Below are 25,335 nucleotides of genomic sequence, written 5' to 3' on the forward strand. Positions count from 1 at the left end.
TTCTTTGTGGGGAAACCCAGTTTTACAGACTGAATTAGTCGACCAAATCACATGCGCGTTATTCGACTGAGAATCTATTTGGTCGAGGAAAGCTCTCTGTCTCTTACCTGTCAAACTTTACTACGAATTTTTGCGACATCAAACTGTATGTTTTTACAAGTTCTAAAATGGCAAAATGTTTTTTGACATCACTAAAACCATTAATTCGGTAAACGGATCACGTTTTGAAACTCCTCTACAGACCTCGTCTAGGGTTGTAACATCTCTCTATTATTGTAATCAAAACAAACGCTAACAACCAACTTTTTTCTTCTTTTTTCGGCCAGGCAGCAGGAGCTATCCGACCTCTCGTTTCCACGGTGATAGCCACCACATCAGAGGGCTACCTGGATCATTCTCTGGAGCGAGCCAAGTACCGAGCCAGCGAGATGCCTCAGGGATTTACGTATGATGTCATCTACCAAGCCTATCAGCGGGTAGAGTCTGTTTACTTCCCTGAAACACTAAAGAGGGCGTTCCTTTGTTGTCAAGGTGGGTCGGAGGGTGACGATTATTACGGCTTCCCACCAATAAAGGAACGCGGTCGGCTATGATACTGACGTTTAAAAAAAAAAATGCGCCCTCTGCTCTAGAAAAATCAGCTGCATATCAAATCAAGCGCCTTCCACCTGGGAGCGATCGAAATGTATTTGGCTTCGTTTTTGGGGAGAGAAACTTTCCTAAAGGGTGCGGCTGCAGTCCAGAGTGGAAAGAGTTATAAAGTGAAGAGCAGACGGGCAAAAGGAAAATGCACTGAATGCAGGTGAAGAAGAACCTCATTTGTGTTTTTTAGTGGTTGCTCAACTTTTTGATATCGTAAGATCCAAAAGCGTCCTGAGGATCTGGTTAAAATGTATAGCTAAAAATGTATAAAATGCATTTAAAATTTGGCTTGAAACTGGATAAAACGTCAATGTATGACAGGCGAATCATTTCTCTGGGTTTGAAAGTCGTGTGAAACTTGGCTATCATTTCAGTGCGGGGCGCCCCAGAGCTTTATAATCTATTCCCAACATCCAGGTCAAAGGTCAGCCGAACCGATGCAGACAAATCGAGCAGTAAAGCCACTGAGAGGGATCTACGGTGCTGGGAATCCGTTTATCTTTGTTTTGACGCACTAAACTACTGCAACTTCATCTTGTAGCTCGTAGCGCATGCCAGCCCAAGCACCTTCTTAAAAACAGAAAGAAAAGATGAACGCAGCCAAGCTGGCGTCTTCCCTTGAGAGTGTTGTTCTATTCATTCTGTGCAACTGAAGAAGCCGAGCAGAGTTGAATTTCTCCAACGGCTATATTTTTGGAAACCACGCATAACAATCAGAGGGTGGACGGATCAAGTCCTGGAATTGCACAAAAAAAGAAATCTGATGAAATGACAGTTGGGTTGAGATTTATGCTCTAAAAATTACACCACTTAGACGACAAAGGACTTTATGGCGCTCATACATCATGATGGGCCTTTTTACAGTCCGTTCATTGTTCGGCTGATGTGCCAGAACCTGCAGGGTTTCACTTGTGGCGTGGGCGCTATCGTTTTCACTCAGCCTGTGCTGCGTCTGGGAAAGAAACGGCACGTTAATATATTCTGCCACACGGCAGCAGATTAGTCTGTGGAACAAATGTGAACAAAGGCTCCGTTGGAAAATGGTGAGAGAGCACTGAAATTACATGCCACATTTAGGTGGAGTCGGATTAATAGTCTTTGCAGTTGAGCGTGTTTTAATATGTGTACGTAAAAAATGGAAAGAATTTACCCACTGACGTAAACCGTAAATGTGTTGATTCGTCCCTGAAAGCGGGGAATTATTATTAAAACTTGGCAGACTTTAATAACGCGAAGCGACTTAATGTGAAATTTGACTTGACCTTTATTTATTTTGCTACTTCAACCTTGACTAAATTGGGCAGTTCGTCCCGTAGTCACTTTAAAATTAAAATAAAAAACGTTTGCGCTAAGAACTGAAGAATGCCTGCAATTGGAGCCACGTTCGTCTGCAGTTATTTTTACTCCTGGCACGTATGGATCTTCAGATTGCTTTGAGAGCCCTGTTGGCTTTGGTGCTGGCCTTTTCCAGAAAATGATCTCACATTTATGCTGCGGTGTCGAGTCAGACGAGGGTGGGGGGGGGGTCGAGAGTGTGTCCTGTCTCTCCTCCTGTCGCTCTGCTCCTCTTCAACGTTTTCAAAAGATGGGCAAAGTGTCAGGTTAGGACTGTAGGACATTTTGCGAGTTCGTAGCTTGACGTCCATTCAGAGGAGAAGAAGTGTGTGTTGAAAAGACAAAGAGCAGGGACACTTTATCCAGTCCCCAGTGAAAGCTTTTGTACCGGGAGAAAATGCTCAAGGTTGAATTACCTCAAGACCTGAGAGCGTATTACTGCTGTAACTTCCCTCCTCAGTTCCAGGGTCCATGGAATGAAAGACCCCCCCCGCACTCTTTTTTATAGCTTGATCCAATATTAGCCGGGAATAATCTCAGGTAGCATGGATTTGTCTTTGTAGTCCTGACCGTATTTTAAACCCAACGAGCTCGTCGCCTCAATCCAAACTCTTATGTGACCCACACGATGAAAGCTTTCCCACCTGTGAGTGTAGGAACTGATCCTGATTTAAGATGATTTATTTATACTTCATGGTGAACCTTGTTAAATGCATTTAGCGGACAAATCCTTCAGGAGTTCATGGGGGGGGGGGCAAAACAGAGTTTGGAAAGTGAATATTGGACAGGCATATAAACAAGTGTTTGCTGACACATTCAACAGAAAGAAAACTTTATAAGAGGATAATATGTCAATGTTGTGTTTGAAGCTTTTACTCTTCAGCTTTAAAGAAAATAAATTAATTCAGCTTTAAGTGAATTCATTAGTAACCGTATTTTTCTTTAGCAGTAAATTATCAAACAGAGAATAATTAAACGAGACTACAAATCTTTTGTTGCGTTTGCAGTCAGTCGCCCATATTTTTGTACAACAAGTAACAAATTTACTTAAGCTGCTTCTCAAAGTGCATAAAAGCTGAATATTTGCATTTGTAGCGTTTCCGTCCAATGAAATATATAAGAACCACATCTTCTTGTCTCCTAACGAGCCTTGGAACTGTTGCTTGAAAAACGAGGGAAAATAAAGTACTGGAACAAAAAATGTCACATCGCTGCTTTTTGAAAAAGGGGCAATTTTACGAGGTACTGCTTTTATGATGCCATGAAAGTACAATACTGTATGTAATGTGGTTAACACTGTGAAAGTGTTTAGAGCGAGACTTGAACAATCTGCGACTGAAGTAAACAAGAAGCGACGCTTCACCAGCGTCGCCGCCGGGTTCTGAGATAAAGTTTTTCCATTTTTCCGCACATTCAGCAACACACATCTGTGTAGCATCCACAGTTATACAAGAAAGCACATCATGTCTCGCAGAACAACACCGGAAAAATGTTGAAACAACATTCAGAGAGATGGGAGAGCTACACGGCCAAAGGAAACAGTGTCCGATGAAAGAATTTGGTGACGCCAGCATCATGTTGGGAACCCGTTTCTCTTCTGTTCAAACTCCAGCTCTGGTCACCAAAGGCCTTCACAAACATCTGGTGAAATATGTGCAGGAAGTTTGATTTGAAGGAGAATAAAATTTCTCGAGACGACAAAAATATAATTCACAGAACCGAATGATCTCAGGAATGTCTGGACATGAACAAGTGGTGAATCAAAGAGTACGCAGGAAGTCATATTGAGGTCTGAACTAAATTATTTAAATGCAGTTGTACAACGTACACCTTTTTGATATTGAAACAAATGGTCTTTCTTTAATATTTTCCTGTGATTTGATCATTGTCGCCACCTGCAGAATGGCGATTGTGCCAAGAAATTGGGTTTGGATATATTCCTGATCTGCCCAGGGTTAGTCCTAATTAAGTTATTGACCCGTCTGACCTTTCCTCTCCCACCATCTGGTGCCACAGATGCACATGAAGAAGTGCCATAGTCTAAATTGCAGACTGGTGTGAAGTTTCAGGTTTCCATTTTTTACTCTTCATGGGGTTTCTCCCCTCACAGCACCGTACGACCAAAATCTCAAAAACGACATTTCGTAATCCAATCGGCATGATTGCCATACAATGTTAGCGGCACGTTTGAGTTCCCAAAGGATAAAACCTAAAGCTTACATTTTAAGCTTTAACCCCTATTCTAAGAAACTAACTTTGGTTTTGTTCTTTAAACTTAAAGATACTTAAATAAAAAAGACTTAAAGATACTTAAAGTATCGAAGTCCAAACGGAAGTATCTCAACAACTGTTTGATGAATGAAAAACGTTTTGCATATATTCATCATCCTCTGAGGAGGAATCTCTTGCCTCCAGCTTCACCCTGGTTTTGAGCGAATAACTCAAGAACTGTTGGATGGATTGCCACTTTTGTGATCCCCTAACCTTTCCTTCTCACATGACTTTCATTCGCATCAGTCTCATCTATACTTTTTCACAAGCAAATGTTAGAATAATACAATGCTGAACTAAAACTAAACATCTGCATGTTCGCATTTAGTTGAAAACACAGATGTGGCCTCTCAGAGCCGCAAACATGACGGGAGACGACTAGTCATCTTGGTAATTAACTCCATTTGGCTCCATTTTTAAATGAAGTTCCTGGATTGTGCTTCCTATCTAAATGCCACGCAGTGCATTGTGGATCATCGCCCGCATATCAGTGCATCCAGTCGGTTGCGGCCTACTGGTGCAGTTCCAACGCTGCAGTGGAACAACACGGTGCGCCTCAGTTCCATTGAGTGTGATGGAAATAAATTGTTGTCAACAGTTGTCCACAGCCTCTCCTCTCCATTGTGCCCCCCCACCCCCCCCCCACCACCCCCCCCCCCCCCCCCACCCCCCCCACCCCCACCCCCCCCTCTGCAGTGCAGTGAGTCAGACTTTGAGTTTGGCACCGAGTGTCTCCATCTGGCTCTGCAGTACTGTGGCACCAATGCCAAGCTCATCCAGGGGCCGCCAACACTGTGGAAGGTAAGCTCGCCCGGGGTTCAGGGTTGGGGATCTGGTGACATTTTGGCTTGCGCAGCTGTGTGCCCGCTGCTGATTTATCATATGGGCACAAACAAAGCTCATGACTTGAAGGCGAGGGCTGCTGGCAGGAGAGGAAGCACTAAGAGATTGAATGTGACATCCAGGATTAGCATGTAGAAATTAGTTTAAATGTGAATGTTCTGAGTTTTACCCTCTGTCAGATCATGTAGCTTTCTGGCTTCAACAGTCACTTCGCCCAAATTACATAAAGACATATTTTTCTTGTTAGACTCAGTGTTATCAAGCCGTGAAGATAGTTTTGGTTTTGTCTGCCGGGACTGAGATTTCTGCCTTCACTCCAGTATAATGGACATCATTTAGTTTGTGGTTCTCAAAGCATCGGAGACATTTGAGGACATTTTAAGTAACATTTGAAGACCAACTTGTCTTTCCAAAAAAATTAGTGCCGCTTCCCGACCTTTTGCTTGCAATAAATACAAAGTCATGACCCCATGGAGCAGGTTTGTTGTCTTGAGTTGTGAGAAGCTGAATTGAAGATTGATTTTTTTTTCCCTTTTTAGAGCTTTTTCGACCAAATAGTTCAAGGAATCTAAGGAGCCATGGACATTAAATCAGGGACTAAACATTGACTTTGCAGCAGTGATTCTTAACTGGTGGGTCGTGACCTAAAAGTAGGTCGCAGACCCGTTTTCAGTGGGTGCCTGGGCAAAAAGAAATGTTGAGGAAAATGTCCTGTGCTTTTATTTTGAAGGAGATTCATTTTAATCATTAAAGGATTAAAAACATGTAACATACAGGGAAAAAAACAAGAACATGTAATGTTGTGTTATTTCTGCACTGCAAGCTTAGCTTGGATAGTTGGCTGCTGGAACCAAACCAGAGAAAGGACTTTTTTTAAACCAATATCATCGAAACTGTTCCAGAGTTTCTGAAATGGTTCCCGGTCACCTGATAAAGGTCTTGCCGTGGAATGATGTTGTTAGATTCTTTTATTTAAAATGTTTAGAGTTTTGAAGAGGCAAAAATGTACATTGTTTGTCAAGAAAACTCTACGGTATTTCCCTTTTTCCTATCCATCATCTCGTCACACCAAACCATTCATTTAGAATCACTGTTTCAATGCTTTGAAGAACCCAAATAAAATTCCATCCATCTTCGGTGTATTTGCTCGGTAAGTTATTTTCAGAGGTCGATATCTCATAATCTTGGCACCTAAAATCAAAACTATCTGCATTGCCAGACACTTCAACAGATGAACATGTTTGTGTTTTTTTCTAATCTGGTGAACTGATCCTTTTAAACTCAAGTTATTTTGTCCTCCAGGTGACCTTTAAACGGGATTTAGCTGCTGCGGAATCCATCATCAAAGGTGAGTTACCTTCTTTATACATTTACATTATCATCATCATTTCCTGTAGTCTTTATCGTGGTCTTTTTCATCTTATGTTCTATACACACATACAAACACACACACACACACGATGAATCCATGTAGACGTGTATACGTGAAAGGTTTGAGGCAGTAGGTCTTCTCAGGCAGGCTAAATGGTCAGAAATGACTGTGGTTGTCTCTTTTTTTGTTGTTGAACGTAATGACTCAAAATTTCCCCGCACCGCACTGAGAGGGATGAATTCTTTGTGGCATTGTTCAGCTCCGCGCAGAGCAAGTCAGGACAAATGATACCATCGCAATCGGAGACATGGAAATAAACACAGCCCCGTATTTCACCCCACCAGCACCTGGACCAACAGTTACCTGTTTGATGATGACATAAGGTGCACGGTGATTATTCCCAGAGCCTCTGATGTGTGTGTGTGTGTGTGTGTGTGTGTGTGTGTGTGTGTGTGTGTGTGTGTGTGTGTGTGTGTGTGTGTGTGTGTGTGTGTGTGTGTGTGTGTGTGTGTGTGTGTGACCACTTACGAGCCGCTTTCTCAATAGATGACTTTTTAAGTGAGGCAGCCGTCCTGGAGGTCCTCAGTTCCTTGCAGCTGTGGCTCTGATGAGTCGATGTTCTTTCACAATGTACACGTTGGCCATGTGAACTTAACGTTCTCAAACTATGAACTTTTTTGTTTTGTTTTTGACCGTGAACCGCAGTTGCGAAGTAGGAGGAGCTCTTTCTGGCGTCCCCTGTTTCTGGAAGTAAAAGTCCTGTTCATGTTTCCCAGAGACGGTGTCACCTGAAACTCTGTAAAATCATCAGCACAAAAGAAGAACAACTGTGTGATCTGAAATATGTGGTTAATTTGGGCATAAAACATCCAATCACGTAAACTTGTGTTCATTTGCGCAGCTAACGACGGGGCGGGTAAAAGCCCACTTTAGGATGAATTCAGCAACCATGGCAACCTTGGTTCCCAAAATTAAACAACAAGTCTGCTTTGACTCTGCTGTCGCCCTGATTCACGCCCCTGACCGGGCTTCTTTTTCATGGCGGTGGAGGCCGAGGCTCGTGGATACTTTAGAGTCGAGACACGGGCCAAAGTGACAGACGATTTCTTTGTAACGGAGTTAAAATAGCTACAACTGTTGGTGTCAAAGCCCAAACCCAAAAGGTTGTTAGATTATTAAAATATTTCTGTTATTTCTAGTGACACTGGCCTCTAATCTATTCTCCACAGGAATGAGTCCTGAAACATGGAAACGAGTCAGCCGTCTTGCACTTTGTTCGTCTCGAAGTCACCGGCCTTTTTTCTTTTCTTTTTTTTATGTTTTTGGTTACGTGCCTGAAATTAGGTCTGTGGCTTACACAAGCTGAAGACATTTTTTAAGTTTTATTTCTACCACATCAAATGCGTCGGTAAATACCCCTCTCATGAATTGTGAAGCTTTTTACGTGTCTTAGGAAAGGCGGTTGCAAACAAGCGGCTCAATGAGACGTCATCGAGCTGAACACAAGCACTCGGTGCTGGTGATATTAGTGGCGTTCATTTGTGAAGATTATCTAGCTGAACAAAACATGTCATTATCACAAACTTGTGGTCGCCATATTTGCTTATTTCTCTGAAATAATCGTAAAGTCGTTGTGAAAATCCCCCTACAGCACTCTATTGCTGTGAATAATCAACCAAAACAGGAGAAGTGACTTAACGCAGATTAATGCTGTGCATTATCCCCCTTTCATATGTTTTGATATTCAAGATGTATTTTAAATATGAGAAGCTACTGAAAGACAACGCCGGTTGGTAAGAGGCAGGAGATTCCTTTGATGTTTTAAAGCGCAGAACAGGTATTCTTCACAAACAGAGTATTCACCTTTTTACTTGTGAAACAATTCTTTCCCCACAAACCTTTTTTCTTTTCCTCCAGTGACTGTTTTTCTAGACTGATTATTTGTGTAAAGTCTATCTAAAGGACCTTTTTACTCAAGGAACCAAACTAAGGTTTGCCATGTTGGCGTTCCATGAACGCTCTGACACGTCAATAAAGGATTTTTTTTTTCTCAGTCACGTGTCTTTCTCCTGCAGACGCTCTGTCGCGGTCGGCCTGTGTTATCACAGGTGGGTCTGTGCGCGCTGCCACGCTGGCTGATGCCCTCCAGAAGGCTGTTGGAGCCCTCGGCACGGTAAGAGTGTGTCACTCGCAGATATTTAAAGGGCCGGTTACGTCGATGATGGCATTACTGAAGATTCCTGTGACTTTGCCCCTTTTTATTTTCCCCCTGTACCTCGAATCCCCCGACAAACTCCACCGTGAGCTCCTACGTGGGTGGCCCCGGCGGTGAGACTTGGCATCTGCGGTCAGACCCGCTAATGGAGCCTGTCTGTGGCATCCACTCTGCAACTTTCCCCCCCTCCTCCTCATGTTCACCCTCCGTCCCCGACCTCCACCTCTCACTCCGCCTGCATGCAGGAGAGCAGATGGCAGTCGTATTCTCTGCACGGTGGAAGTTTGCCTGATTAATTGAGTGTTTAGCGATGAGCTCTTGCCTCCTCCTCATCTTCCTTCCACCTCTGCTCAGTCTTGCCTAGCTCCCAGTTTCCACCACAGTTCACATCCCTCCCTTCTCCCTTTAATCTACTTATTTTATTGTTATTTTTTAGTCACCTCAAAGTCCCCGTGTTGCAAAAAATCCTCCGCTTAATGATGTAAATGGTTCCTAATAGGCAATGGAAAACGGTCTCCATATGCAAAACCGTACAAGTGACAGTCTGACCGTAAAATTGACGAAAAGGTGTTAAAATGTTCTTCTCAATGTCCACCTGGACTCAAGGATGTAACTGATTTGGGGGGTGGGGAGGGACCTTGAAGGGGGACCTTCAAAAGTGAAGGTTGCTGTGATCTCATGTTGCGTCCAATTCTCGTGATATCTTAGGACTGCCTTGAGCGAATTTTGGCAAATTTGACACAAACATTTTGGTGGTCAAACGTTACTCTGACCTCACAAAAACATGCTTTTTGTTAGCCCTAACTTAATTAGCTAATTCTGAAAATGTCATGCAAATATCTAATAAGTGGTTGCACAGACATTTATGGAAACATTGCAACTGATTGCTGAAGGAGAACAACTGTTATCTAAATTCTGGTTTTATTTTATGGTTACAGAACATGTGATTTATGTCTGAAAAGAAATAAACTAAATCAGTCCTTTAAAACAGAAGATGGAGGATGGAGATTTGATAAAAATGCAAGCTTCGCAAAACTTTAAATAGCGTTTGTACTGGATCAGATCATACAGGTGTCGTGTCCATCCCTTGATGTGCTTGTATTTCATGCCCATCACCTGTTCCTCATCTCCAGAGCAGACAAATCGCTCACACATGGCTTCATGTATAGAAACGTGTTTCCCGGATCGTCCTGATGTAGATATACATTCCCCGTGTGTTGGTGTTGACAGTAGAGAGGGGGAGGCAGAGCACGACGCATTACACGTCTCCATGTTCCAGCATGATCCAAACAGTGCATCCTCCTTTAAACTCGTTCCAAGTCCTTCATCAGCCGGTGTCAAATGTGCGGATCTGGCCGTCCGGTGGTGGATCGTGGCCCCCGGAGACGGATTGGCGTCGGCCTCTCTTTGGAGGGTAGTGTGTGTGTGTGTGTGTGTGTGTGTGTGTGTGTGTGTGTGTGTGTGTGGAATCAGATACATCCTTCTTCAAAGAGTTAGGGATGGAGGAAGAATAGAGGGGGGGGTGAGAGTGAGTGAGTGGGATGCTATCTTAGCGTTTAAGACCAGGCTTACAGAGAAAAGGGAAACGTTGTCAGTTGATAAAAAAATTAGTCTGTCAAGGTAACTCCTGAAAATACCACATAACAGGAGGACTTTTATTAACTCTTTTTCAACCCGTTTATTTTGTAAACGGGTTGAAAAGTGCCCTCAGTGGACAGTTGGGGGGTTAAGGGCATCGGAGTGGTGATATTGTTTCAAGGTTTTTGTCAATGAAGTCAGGTCGCGGTTTACAACCATGTCTGTCCAAAGTGTCATGTCATCATTTTATCCTATTAAGATATTTGTGTGAAATTGTCATAATTAGCGTGTGAATTCTTGTGTTATGGCCAAAAAAAATTGTTTGAGTGAGATCGCAGTGGACGGACAACCTGAAGACATGATCCATCCGGCGGAAATTTTGTGCTGACATTCATGGTCTCCAGAAGATGAAACCTCCCAATTAATTTGAGTGACCCCCCATGACTTTTTCCTCCCGTGCCCCTACGACTTTGACAACTATTGGATGCAACTACACGGCACACGTTCATGTTCCCAGTAGAAACTCCAGAGACTGTAAATTGAATGGTTTTACTGGATGTGTAGATAAGCCACTGTTTGCCTAAACAACTTGGTGGTGAAGATATGTCCGTTCTTTGTTGCAGCTTAATTCCACTGCCATAAGCAGCCAAAATACCCAAATATAACAACTTTAAGTATATTTTAATGCAATATGTTGGTGTTTTAAATGCCACATTGTTTTAACACATATTGACACTAAAATATCTTCCTTAACACATTTCTTAATTAATTTCCCAGGGTAACTCACTGCGTTGCTGAGCTCTTTGTTTTTCTTGCGAGTGGTTTGGTCGTCGAGGCTTCTTGGCTCTCCAGGCCAATGCCGAAATTGAAATAAACATTCCCATTCTGCGCTTTCATGCCCAGCCTGGTTTAGATCATGTCAAATTCTTTTTTTAAACAATGCAAATCTACATTTCGGACTGAAATGAAGCCATGGGCAGTTATCTTTCAGGACCAATTAACCGTCCGACATGTGTTTCCCATCACCATTTCAGATTTCTTATGGCTTTCCTGTTATTTTAACGGGTACAACAACTGTATCTACCGTGCCAAACTCAGCCTGGATGTTTACTTCCTGCGTCTGAAAGTGTCGGATCGGGCTGTAATAAGAGGCACAACAACAAAGATGAATGTTAGACAGACACGGTGGACATGGCGTCATGTGCTAAGTTCGAAGCTGACTGGAAAGAACTAGGGACCAAAATGTCCTGGTTCTTTTATGCAAGGCTTTCACGATTCTTGGCCATATATGTCAGAGCGTAATGACATTTTAAATTGGCTCGTGTCCGATCGCTGTTCCCCGGCTTTCGCGTACGACAGGATTTTCCTGCCGGTTCAGAAGTATAAAGGAGCCCAGAAAACAGTTAATTTTTTTTGTATTCGCCTACATTTTTGTTCTAATAAGCTTCTGATTACAGTTGATGGAAGTTGGCCACTCGGTTGCATACTCCCTGAATGCGTTTGGATTCAGATCAGTTTATAATCATAAAATCTGTCATGGCAGGAAAGCAGGTGGGTGTGCTCTCCCACTAAATGATTGAAGAAGTGGCTGAAAGAAAAACCAGAAGCCTCTTGACATTTTGTGCGCTGAAGTCAATCGGTCAATCCACCTCAGAAGCATTAGGACAGCGGTACTGCAGCTCTTGCTTTAAGTGTCATCACTCAAGATCCCGTAACAAGCAGAATGTCAACTGCATATTTCACATCAGGCCTTCTCTGTCTCGCAGGAGCTGGATGTCATCCCAGATCTGAAGGGAGAAAACGCCAGGTATCTGTTAAAAGAGGTGAACTTCATCCAGGTTTCTGTAAGTTCACATTTTAAGCTCAACTTTTCATAAAAATTCAAACATGTAAATATCCATCTGTTCTGGCTAAAGGAGGGTCTAGAGTCTAGACCCTTTTTAAAGAGAGTCTCGACTCTCTTTAAAAGCGTCTAGCATACTCAGGGTTCTTGTGGTCATGGAAAACCTGGAAAAGTCCTGGAATTGTAAAATGGTTATTTCCAGGCCTGGAAAAGTGCATGAAATAAATAATATCCCAAAAGCTTTGGAAAAGTCATGGAAATTAGTTATGTTAATATGTTTATGTCGTTCATTTACGCCGAGTTTGAAATAATGAATATGCTTTTCAAAGAAAGACGCTCAAAATATAAGCAGACATACGCTCTATCTGTGAATGTTTATTATTTTATTTTTTTATCTTGTTAGTCATTATGGAGAAAAAATATATTTTTTGCTCCAAAAGTTCTTATCTAGTTTTTGATTTTCTCGGCCTCCAGGTCGGTCGTTCTTGCCTGTCTGAAGTGGAAGCAGTGCTGAAGGAGTTGGAGGCAGCAAATCTGGCTCTTCTCCACCCGCTGGTTGTCATTTGGGTGAGTTCATACTGCAGCCACGGTTATACAAAAAACAAAAACTTCCCGGCCTCGCAACTTGTACCAAATGTCATGGTAATTCATCCAAAATGTTGTTGGTTTCACTCAAAACCACACAAATGAACCTCATGGTGGCTCCAGAGGAAAGGTCAAGGCTTCACCAAAGTCAGTAGAATGCCATCAATTTCATGACAATTCATCTCGTGGTTGTTGAATTATTTCGGTCTGGACCAAGGTGGTGCACTGATGGACCGTCACTGCCGTCAAAGCCACCTGGGATTTTACATGTGTCTGACACTCCTGGACTGCAGTCCTTGTTGTTGTCTGAAGGACAGATTTGTAAACCAGTGAAGAAGAATGAATGCATACATGATGGTTACAGGAGCTATCCCGCATCAGCAGCGCAGCGACTCTGGCATGCAGAGTTACGGGGAGAAAACTTAAATGTATAAAAGCCAATCTTAACTTTTTCATTTTGGACCAGTGGGCCGGTTCCCAGATAAACTTGTTAATGAGGCCAACGAAACCTGGAACGTCTGCTCTCTGTGATTCTGGGATGTGTTTGAAAATACAAATAAATCTAATTTAATAAGGCAAAAGGACACACAGCATTAGTCGATTAAACCACTGCCTTGATTTGTGTTTGGTATGCTGGCCTCCCAATAAAGCTGTTAGTCGCCATACAGCAGGTTTCATTAGTACGGGACTCTAAATGACACCAGAACAAAAGCATCTGTGTACATCTTACTTATTTAATACTGTGAAGTGAAGAAAAAACTTAACTCAAAAAGGAATGTTGTTATAAATATGACTCTGTGACGTCATCATAAAAGCTCTGGCAGTGACGGCGTTCTCTAGGAGGTGGATCGAATGTACAAAATATTTTCCCCCTGTACAGTTGTCGTATACGAAGATATTAGACCAAAACCGTTTTGTTACCAAGCTGTAAATATGTTTTATTTCTGCTGTAAAGTTTAGCATTTTAACATGGAGGTCTATGGGGATTGACTGATTCTATTTAAGGAAGACTAAGTTCTAAAAATCAATAATCTGCACTTTTTACAGGTTTTTTTTCTTTACAATTTATTAATGATTATTATTCAAAAAACATTAATAATATGTTGTTATTAACGTTAGTAGTGGTTTAACCACCTGCATCAGGTTTCCAGACCTTCAGTAAGTCTATAAAGAGCAACTGGGTCTGTGTTTAGAAAGTGAAACTCGTCTTACTGTCGTTTCCCACCCTTTGAATGAACTTTTCTATGCGCGTTCCTGAATACAGACATCTGGCGCAGGACGGATTGAGTTTCTTCGAGGTACATGTACTACACAGAGAGACAATCCTTGTCTTTTCTTTCTTTCTTTTTTTTGCGCTTGTGAAAACGTCACCTGTAGTCCGCCTCATCTCCCCTGATGAGCTCCGTAGCCATCTGGAAACCGTACACCTCCGAGGAGAGCGCTGCAGCTCGGCCTCACTTTCTACTCGCAGACGTCCCCCACTGATGGATTAACACTGTCTTAAGAACTCAGAGGGAAAACCCGAGAACAAATTGATCAAATCTAATCCAAGACATCTCTAAGTTTGGAAAAGTGTCCTCTTCGACTAACACACAGAGCAGGTACCAAAACAATTACGGTATTAAGAAAAAAATAAACGTACAGAGGGATGATTTCTACCACAAACAAGTCTCAATCACTGTAAATGTCACGCAACATTACTTCACTGAAAACCCCCGCTCTTATTTGTTGGACCAAGTTTTCAATAAAGATTGGACACACGTATGCACGCACATTCACACATGTAATAACAAAGACTGAAGCTGGGTTTTAGTGGGAACAACTCCCTGAAACAGCATGTCAGGGTTCCCACAACTCCCAAACATGTTTCTGTTCTACAGGAATTGTATTGAAGGTAACAGCTTGGGTCCATGTTGACTTCCTGTCAGCTGATGTCATTGACCTACACGGCAACATTGTGTATATGTATGTATATATAAGAAGAAAAGGGTCGTAATTATTATATTCAGGGGGGACTAATGTTTGCCTGCTCTCACTGTTATTGTAAAGAGGTGGCGCCACCTGCCTTTTTTTTTAATAGGACTTTTATACCAGTGTTGCAATTAACTAAGTTAGCATTTTGTGGTTTGTTTAGCTAACGTTAGCCAGCGACATCTCTGTTGACGTATAAAATCGTTAACGCTAGTAAGAAATACTCCTTGTGAAGGCGTAAAAGCATCAGACAGAGAGCTGCAGTGTTTACAGCCTTTCTACCTCATGATGTGTGTGTTTGCTAGCTGACGATATAGCGAGCATACACACGCATACGTGGCTCGATTATATTAGTATAAATGTAAATCACAAACGGCAGGCATTGTAGCATACGGTCAAGTCCTTCATTTACCTTACTTTGACAGGCCCACCAGTTATAACCAGAGCCATTAATAAGTTGATCGGGTTGAAATTGCATTCCGGTCTGGTCTGATAATGGTGTTGGTTATGTATCATGATGCAGCTGCTGGACAAGGCCATTATCTGTTTGGAGACCAATAACTAGAAAAAAAACGCACATTTACAGTAGATAAGAAAAAAAATAGCAAAACATCAAATAATGTTTTGTAATAATAATGTAATTTTCTTTGGTGGAAAAATGTTTCACTCACATGAAAAACGACCCAGATCTGATGGTTTATAGATGGACTACTGCAAAAGCGACCACGTCTGTAAAGTTTAAGGCAAAGAGCGATTAAAAGAAAACAACCCATTACCATGCAGATCACAGAGTTGACGTTTCCCTCCCTGTTTAACCTGATTTCATGGTCACGTTAGAATGCGTGTGAACTGTCTGGGAAGTTGTGACTACGAGAAACAAGAAGCAGCCTCCGACTTTCACGGTTATTAGTGATGAGGCTTAGTTCGGCACCGACGTGCTCTTCTTGCCGTTTTGCTTTTTCCAGGTCGGCCGCTGTTAGATTGCACACGTGCTGCGTTATTTATCGCAGCTTTGATCACATGGAAGTGATCAGTGCAGGCGTAATTGAGTTTGAAGTGTCGTAGGTAGCCTAGAGGGCAGAGAAGCAGGCTGTTTGATGGATGTTGGATTCAAACAAAGAGCCCCATGTTGTTGATATTAGCACCTTATGTCTCGTGTTGTTGGGCGTCATAAATCTGTGATTGATGTCTGTTCCAGGAGTTTTTTTCTATTATGTAGCAGACACTTTTCTTAGTAATTGGCGGTTAAAACAACATGCCGGGACACATCAAACATATTTCGGGATTGCAGTTAGCATTTATTTTAAGGGTGAAACTAAGGTTATGAACAAACTTAATATACAAAAGAAACTAAATGCATCCTGGTTTAAACACCATCACCTTTATTTTAGTTGGTAAGTGCTCATTGTAAATGTGCAATAGTGAACTCTACCTTGTTTATTGTTTTATTTTATTGGGACGTCGTGCATTTACGGTTAAATAAGTGTTGCAATTTTGTACTTTAAATGTACCCGCTGTCCTTCTGTGGACATCACCTGCTAGCAGCCAGCTATAATAACAGAACATGTCTTGTGGATGCATTTCATTCTGGTCTTTAGAGGCTACTGATGGGAGGAAGGTTTATTATTTCTCTCCTATGGTGGATGTCCTGTGAGGCTATTAAAAAGCCATCATGCTCTCATAATGATGAACTGACTACAGAGCAATCTGACATTGACGGCTTAGGTTTTAGATCACACTCTGTAGTAGTCGCTGTATAAATATCGTAATGTATTTTCTTGTTGTGAATAGCCAAACATGCACTATACAAAGTACTAAACATCTCCAGTAGATCCTTTTTACATTTTGTTTTTCCACAGTTACTTCGGTTTTTCCACTAGTCGCCGTTTTCGCTACTGGGGATAATAACTGCAAAGAACTTGCATTGGCAACTGGGGAAAATTAAAGCTTATTTCCTTTCTGGAGTAAATCAAGTCTTCATTTTCCCGCAAGGTTGCAACCAGGTGGCGGAAAGAATTGCACATTTGAAAACACAGATGGTGTCGGTATTCTTTTGCCATTACATTGTACAACCAACATTTACTTCATAATGATACGTTCTGTTTGAAGTGTCTTTTTGCCCAATTGGCAAGCTCCTGTTCTGAAAAGTGCAGCCGATTCCGAAGTGCCATGAACTTGCATTCTCTCTCATGGCCATCAGAGGGCTCCTCCTGGTTGCAAAAATAAATCTGATTGTATAGAATTTTGGTCGCCTAAAAAATGTCTTGTTCGGGACTAAGTCCACTTCTTAAATACAGTTTTTACTATTTCCACTTACATTTTGTATACATTAACCCACGGTGACACAGGTGTCACTGACACTTTAAATATCCTGTAAAGTTCCTTATATAATTGTATCCTTTATTTTAACTGTTAAAGTTCCAAAGTAGAAAATGGGATTTTGGTGCTTATGGGTTACCTGATGCTGTTGTTGATGTACATGTGTCAGTTTGTGTTTTGGAACAGAGTGATTTAGTGTTTCAGACGACTCGTAGCATGAATAATCGCTCGCCAAACTGAACATCACCTGTTAACGGCAAATTTCGGATTGATATTCAGGTATCTGAGTAATAATTGCACGTTCGGACACATTTGAAACGTTTCTCCAGACTACCGCATATTTTTTAAGAATATATCTCAAAATAATCGCAGTGAATAAATCTTGAGTTAACTTCCTGACAGCAGGGCGGTTATGGAAATCGGCTACGTTTTGGATTAGGGATGACACAGTTTTGTGAACCTGGATGTGTCTGGATCATGCTGCTCTAATGAGGGGAAAATAAACCCCAGAAACCCTTCAGATTTACGGCTGAATTAGAGAATCATTATATCCTCAGACAGGACTGTGCATCAACCGACCTCTGTGTACTCTCGGCACAGCAGAGCTTCTCTGAGCGCAACCTTAGACAAACAGGCCTGCTGAGTTGCAACATGTTTAAACGACTGCGTCAACAATAAGCTGTACTTGCTCCCAAAAAAAAAAGGGGGTATAATTGCTGCTCTTGTGAGAGATCCTGTCTATTGGCAAGCGTTTGATTGGCTTTTGTTTTTATAGGTGCATTTGAGTGATTCAGATGAGCTGTCCGTCAGCGGGAGAGCGGCACAGCCGGCGGCGATCATGGACCTGTCCTCGGCAGCTAAGCTCCAAAATATTCTTCTCTACGGCATCCAGCTTCATCAGTCGGAGGTAAGCTCTTGGCTTTTCTTTCTTCCTAAAGTCGACTGGAGTCGCTGTGCTGCGAGAGGCCAAACAAAACAAAAATGAAATGTCTTTCAAGTGTCTTGTTCCAGTGACTTTTGTTATATGGAGAAGCATGACTAAATGTGCCTGCAAGTGTGATTTAAGATGGAAGGATATAAACTTTTCGCCTTCACGTATTGTGTCGTATTTTTCCAACTGAACACCAGAGGGATGAAAAGGATGCGGAGGCACGAACTACAATACACTGCATGGGTTTTGTAGGTCGAACCCAGGTGGCTGTGAAAAAAAAAAAACGTTTCTTAAAACGTGCATTCTTTTTACTGTCCACCAGGGGGCGACTCCTCTGGTCGTATGGAAGTCTATGAGAAAATGACTCGACTCTCTTGATTTATTCTCTCAAGAGTTTATGCTCTCAATCTCTAATTTCAAGTCTTCTTCAATACAGCATGATGTTAATTTAGTAAATTATGGTCCATTTAGAGTCAAACCATAAAGCATGGTATGATTTAGGGCGGGGGCTACCTTGTGATTGACAGGTTGCTGCCGCCACCAGAGCCGTTTACGGCGTCACTCCTCCGAATTTACATATATGGTCACTTTCGTTCCTTGGCTGTGAAAAAAAACATGACGACATCTGTAATCCAAGATGACGACAACGAAAACATCAAACTCGAGGCTCCATGTCGGCAGTCCACAAACCCAACGGGAGAAGTCATGATGACGACGTCCACTTCTTAGTCTGTGGTCGAACCTCCTCAGTTAAGCTGTGTATCATGGGAATCCGCTGCTGAAGGACCGCCAGCCAAGTGTGGGCCGGAGTCATTGGGGTGGATGCGGTTGACCTGAAATCCACAACTGACTGCTCAGTAATTATAGGATTATATAAAATAGAATAATTCATCCAGTGCAGTGAGAAGTGTCAGGATTCTTGCAACCAAAGCCGCCGAGTCAAATCACAACATTTGGAGCCAGACGCGCGGGGGCAAACCGAAGAAGGATGCTGAATATTCATGGCGTTGTTGGTCTTCAATGTGACATCTGTTGTGATTTATGTTCATGACTGTGCAGCAGCAGTCAGTCATGAACAAATCAATCGTAAAAGCCCGTATGCCTCAGGCGAGGGGGACGCCGGCTTCGTTCTCTCCTGCAGAAGAGAACAGTGAGCTGAAGGAGGCTGTGATCAGGGATTCTGCATCATGCGTTACGAGTCTGATATAACAGTGCTGCCTTATTAAAAAGAGATGCTTTTTATGGTCTCGACAGCGGGGCACGGCACTGCTGGCCCACACGTGAGTTTGATTCCGCTATCGGATGTTGGACATCACGGTTTCCCTCTGAATTATGGAACTAATGCTGTTAATTAGTCATCCTGCTTGGACGGAGAGAGCAGGGGAAGGGAGTGGACAGAGATAATGCGTGTGTTCACTATGATAAAATGCTTAACGTTATGAGATAGTGGAGCAGCAGAATACAGGCTTGTATAAATCACTGTTAGTTATTTGTTATAATGAGGATAATTCCTCCCAGATGGCTTTATTCATACTTGCGGGGATGCCTGCCAACACTTCCTCTGTCTGCCGCATACTACATATGAATATTGCCTCGCAAAGTTTGTTTTATTTCTTTGGCATTGATAAAAATAAAAATAAGATCTGACGGCAGGCAATAATGCACACATAGTGAACATTTTCAGGCAATCAGTGTGATTGGTGAAAGCTCCATTAAATCTGTGCAGATTGCTTTTTTTTTTTTTTTCTTCCACGGTGTTTGTTGCTTTAGTTAAAACAGCCCTATGTAAACCATAAACATCTGATGAGATGATGCTGTGATTATAAGAGCAGCTATGTAACTGAGGCACAACTCGGCTATCTTTTTGTCATGAAATTCCACATTTTCAACATCCAGAGGGACAATGTTATTTTTGGGATTGGACGCATGAAGGCTGACATGTTGTGTGTTTTCCCCACGACAAAACAGCCATTTTCTGGTCCCTCTGAGGAAAGGTCATGTGTTCCTGTTTGGAAGAGTATGAAGAACACTGACAACTTTTAGTTATGCTGCTGTGTTCAACACATGCTCTTCTTCTTTGACATTTGACGGGTCACTTTGTATCAATAAACTCAGTTTATATTGAGATGTTACCTCCAAAATATACTGTAGTTTAAAAGAAGTGCTTATGTATCTAAATGCAAATGTGTTAGTGTGATATTCCCCCCCCCTTTGTCTGTGTGTGTGTGTGGCTTTGTGCACTGATACACCGGCTTCAGCTAGACTAAGAATGAAATTACAGAAACCCAAAATCAATCTGTGACTCTCTGACAACATAATAAACCATAACATTGTGTTGATGTGGAAACATTGACCATATTAAGGCTGTCCCCCGAAATGTCATCAGTCGAGAAGACCCAGAATCGACTCCACATTTCTTATTTTCTTTTGCTGTGTCGTTGTCCACAAAGCAACAGCAAGGTGAGGCCTTCACACATCGAGGCCTGTGACGAGTAGATGACAACAAAAATTGAAATACTACATGTCCAAGGCTTTTATTGTGTAAGGTATTAACGAAAAGAGTGAATCTGGTTTACCCTGCCTTTTTGTTAAGATTGAAAGAAATATTAAAGTTTGTTGTCTCGACTCGGACTGCAGAGCATCTCCGGCACAACTCAACCGGTTCAGCACAACGTGATTGGTTGCTGCCTTTATTCGCAGTGCAAAGGTTGGCCAAACTACATTTGAACCAGCCGCTGGCTCTAGGATGTTATAACTGAACTATAACCGCACACTTGTACTTTCTCCGGAAAAATTATATATATATATATATATATATATATATATATATATATATATATATATATATATATATATATATATATATATATATATATATATATATATATATATATATATATTAGTGTGTGTGCAGGTGTTCTGATTTGACACGAACTGGGAAGGCGCTCATTGTAGAAATGCTGACCTGGGTAAATATTGTGAGAAATGTGCTCCGTTTTAAGCTGGCTTGTGTTTTAGGCGTTATGTTTTAGGACTGAATAATGTTTACTTTTCTGGATTTAACTGCAAAGTTCCGAGTACCATTACCAAGACATGCTGCCGCCAGTTTTTAATACTTGAATATTATAATCAGAGCTGCATGTCACTGGAAATATATAGAATCCAGCAAAACATCCCCCCCACTACCACTGAGATTATTGCGTTGGGTTCTGTTGAAATCGTACAGCTTCCACAATCACTCCTCCAACTGGAGACTCCAGCAGGGCGTAACCCGGCCCATTGTGGACAGACCCAGGTCCGCCTAGACCTTCTGGAGGGAAGAGAGGCACGGGAGGACCAGAAACAGGACCAGGTTTTCTGAACAGACTGGTGCGCGAAAACACTATCGCCAAAAAGTTCCTCAAAGGAGGTTTAATTACGAGACAAAAACTGACAGTATAACAAGGTATGACATAAATACTTATTTAATTGATTTAAAAATGAAAAATACAAAACCCTGTTAAACTCTTGAGTCCCTTTTTGTTCCTCCCTAAATGATTTAATTCACTGCTCCGACATGACACCAGTGAGAAGAACAACCGTTGAGGACATTCATGCGCCCCTCCCCTCTCGTTATGCATCACTCCGAGGAAACGCTGAACGCACACGCACCTCTTCGGAAAAGTACGACCATTTGGCCAATCTAATTTTAACCTCTGACGAGAGAGAATGCATGAGCGCATGGAACAGCGTTCGCCCCAGAGAGGTTGGGAAAACGATCCACCTCATTAACCTTTAGGGATGTCTTTTTGGATAAAATAAGAAGAAGTGGATTCTCTCAAACGAGGCCTGACTGTGGTTTCACGTTATTCAGAGGAACACTGAACCGCGGAGGCACAATGCATCCAGCGGCGTGTCGCCATGCGTGCCACTTCGCTTTGTGGAGAGAAGAGAGGGAAATGTAGTCACGGGCAATAAACAGCGGTCTCTCTTGGGGAAAAAAAGGACGTGGTGATCAAAGCACTTCTATAGCGCCTCTTTCCGTTTTGTGTTTGTTCCCTCTGGGAAGAGGCCCACGAGCCAAACATCGGGATGCGATAATGTGTGAAAACATCAAACCTAAAGACGGTTGCTGAGGATACGCAGACACCGGATCCTCGTGAACTGACTTCATGTTGTGAAAAACGGTGACGATACACGCTATTGGTGTCTGCCTCGGCGATAGGAAGTGTCATTGGATCCCTCCTCGCACAGGGTCCTGGCGACTTGTCATCCTCTGAAAAGAGAGTTGTCACGGTGATATATGGGTGTTGTAATCCCTGCAGTGAGAGCCCTGATGTTTACCCAACCCCATATTTCCTCCTCCTCAAAGAGCCTGGACCGGGAATCCTAAACCTGAGAAGAGATTAGCCGGCTGGGGAAGAAAAGAGTGTGAGAGAAAGGAGGGGGGGGGAGAGAAAAGGAGAGGATTCTATAGGTCTATTCTCCTCTACCTGTTCAGATCTAGGTCTGAAAGGCAGACAGGTGAAACCGAACACGAGAAGCTCTTGCGGTGACACTCGTGGAGTTGCACCCTTGCCGGGGTCAAGGAGATCAGGAGGGACCGTCGTCCCTGTGGGTTCAGCACACTTCAGGCTTTATTTAGCTGCATACAATATTTTAACGGGGAGGCACAGCATTGCATGGAAGGAATCATTATTTTATTTAAAGGGAACTCAAATTTGATCCCACCCATAGCTATTTAGGCTAACATGCAACATTAGCATATCAGCTACATTACCATCTTCACCGTATCCCAGCCGTGGGGCGATCTCATGTCGTCCTTTTTTTATTGTGGTTGTTGAGTTTGTCATTGCCCCCCCCCCCCCCCCCCCTGCACGAATGAATGTTAAGCAGGGGTTTAAAATCCACAAATCAGTTGTTTTTTTGTTTTTTTTTAAATTGTATGTTGAATTTTCCAACTGAAGTCTTTGCTTGATGTGAAGTGGCTTTAATGCTGCGTTAAGCAGGTATATCAATGACCAGCTTGGCGCGTTGTTAGCATTTGCAAATCAGCAATCCAACCAAGTACTGTTGAGGCTGACGAAAATGTGTTTAATTTCTTTTGCTGATATTTAGTCATGAACCAAAGGAGTGGACCAGTGCTAGAAAAGGGATTGCCAAAGTTATAACAGTTCATCCTGAGTGCGACACAAATATCAACCTCATGGTGGCGCTAAAGAAAAAGTAATTAACCGTGAGTGTCTACCAAACTTTATATCGTGGACTTGGAGATATTTCACTATATAGGTGAAAACGTTGTCCTGCTGGTGGCGCTTTCACAGTGATCCGTGAAATTGGCGACGAGATATTTGTGTTTGAACCAAAGCGGTGGACCGACTTGACATTTCTATCCCTACCGTAGAGCTATTATGGCTAAAAAGAGTGTTTAAGTGAGTTTATAAAGTCATAAACAATGAATCACTGCAAAGTTCCATAACCGAAATCTGGCCCTTTTTGGTTAATTCCCGTAAAATGAATTACACACTCCTGGGGAATTTTCTAAATGAAGCGCCAAGGGAAAATGATTTCTCCAGAGGTCTTTGTCCACACTTCTTTTTTTTTTAAACTTTTTCACACTACATCTATCCGGTGACATACGCAGCTTATCCTGTCTCAGTGGTGAAACCCTACCAAGCAGCCAAGTCTCTTGCTGTGACGCCGATGTATTCGCACCCTGACGGGGTCGAGGGAGATCACTGATGGCTGCCGTCTCTGCTGCCTCAGCACACTGCTGACCTTTCTCTTGAGTAAATCCAACAATGTCATATGTTCTGGGATGAATGAGTGTTGGAACCTTAAATGTGCTCCGATAGTCTATCTCTACTACGAGATAAATGCACTGACCTAAAGCATGCGTGCATTAGCTTCTTTGGCTCGTCTCGTCTGATTGACAGCCGAGGAAAAGTTTAAAGAAAGAAAGAAGGAAGAAACACAAAACAGAATGAATGTCTGATAAGTTAATCAAACTTTGTAGAAAGCAGCAAAGATAAGAAATCACGTGGCATTTCGGGAAGCTGTTTTTGGTCTCTTAGCGTCCAACATCACTCTGCCCCTTCACCCTGTTTCTCCCCGCTGTTTGCTTAAGTACTTGTCCTTTTTATGATAATTATGTCTTTTAACGTTTAAAATTCCCCCTGGAAATGTGGACGAGAGCACTTGGCTTCCTTGACATCTCCATACAGACGGAACCCCCCCGTCCCCTGTCGCGATGTATTTGAGTGTTAGGGTCAGGGCCCTGGGAGAGACTCGCACTGCTGCAACATGTGCAGGATATCAAGCTTGATCTTTCGCGCTCCAGATGTTTGTTGGTATGATGCGAAACTTGACCGCCGGAGTTTGGCTTAAGGAATTAGACATACCAAAGCGGTGTTTACTCAGCTTTCATTTCTTAGATTTAAAAAGACCAGCGAGCGCACTGTTTGGGTCGATAGGACTCGACTCCGGCTCTTGCAAAAAATTTGGAAATGGCATTCCAAGAGAGAATTAGTGTTCCAAGCAGACGGTGTGTTCTTCATGGAGGATTGATGCGAGCCAGCTCTTCACTATTGGTTGGTTAACATTCAATCACTGAAGAGAACGGGAAAAACATACGTGTGTGTTTGTTTTGCCACATTGGTTTTTCAGCTGTTTCTGACCACCCACAGGAGTCCTGAGTTTTCTTCCAGCTCTTCAGGTTGTGTCGTGGCTGAGCCCGGCTCTGCAGGGATTACGCTTTTATTTAACAGGCCTCATCAAAGATTGTTTTTTCGGGCGCTCACCTTCCTGCTCTGCTTGTGCTTTTGTTTGCAAGGGACCTCTCGATACACATGCTTCTCTGACTGGGTGTGGTGGAAAATAGCTGTGGAATAGCGCACAGTGGATTCAGACCAGGGAAAACACCACCAGATGGTCCAAAATGCTGTTAAAAGTTTAGCTCAGGCTGGTAAATGTATTCGCTCCTCCAGTCACTTGGGAGGGTCTGTACACCTCCTGTAAACAATCCAAACTATTTTAATAACAGTTTTATTTTATTTAAAATCCTTGTCTCCAACAAACCCCCAAATATGTTTCTGAAAACATTCGAGGCGGGAAATAAGCAATGCACCAGAGTCTTGATTCGTTTATCAAGTGATGCGGTCAGCCTCATGCTCACGATCTCATGCTCTCCATAGGAACCTAATCGGATCCGTCATCTTCTAATACGTCTAAGGATTTGGTTAATCTCCACCACTATTATGAGTTGGCTCGATGCGCAAATGTGCGTTAACGAGTGCTACGTGCGATGATTGGCTTCACACGGGGAAGGAGGTGTAGCTCACAGTATGGCCTCAGAGCCGTACAACCTTAAATCAAGCTTTTGTTTGGATTTTTGCAGAGCTTTTGGAATACTAAACGGGACCGAATCAGACTGAAAGCAGTCGGCTGATTTA

At 42.5% G+C, this 25,335-nt stretch overlaps 1 protein-coding gene across 1 annotated transcript in view; it reads left to right on the forward strand.

The window, feature by feature from the left end:
- crppa (CDP-L-ribitol pyrophosphorylase A) overlaps positions 1-25,335 on the forward strand; it is a gene marked incomplete at its 5' end in the record, with an annotated part of 39,127 nt that overhangs the window by 5,172 nt on the left and 8,620 nt on the right. The window contains 7 exons of the mRNA XM_079228001.1: positions 327-476; positions 4,945-5,049; positions 6,394-6,439; positions 8,539-8,636; positions 12,023-12,100; positions 12,574-12,666; positions 17,750-17,881. Coding sequence (XP_079084127.1) covers positions 327-476; positions 4,945-5,049; positions 6,394-6,439; positions 8,539-8,636; positions 12,023-12,100; positions 12,574-12,666; positions 17,750-17,881 — 702 coding nt within the window. The remainder of the gene's footprint in view (positions 1-326; positions 477-4,944; positions 5,050-6,393; positions 6,440-8,538; positions 8,637-12,022; positions 12,101-12,573; positions 12,667-17,749; positions 17,882-25,335) is intronic.

This window comes from Taurulus bubalis, assembly GCF_910589615.1.
Source record: "Taurulus bubalis genome assembly, chromosome: 12".
In the NCBI taxonomy this organism is placed as follows: Eukaryota; Metazoa; Chordata; class Actinopteri; order Perciformes; family Cottidae; genus Taurulus; species Taurulus bubalis.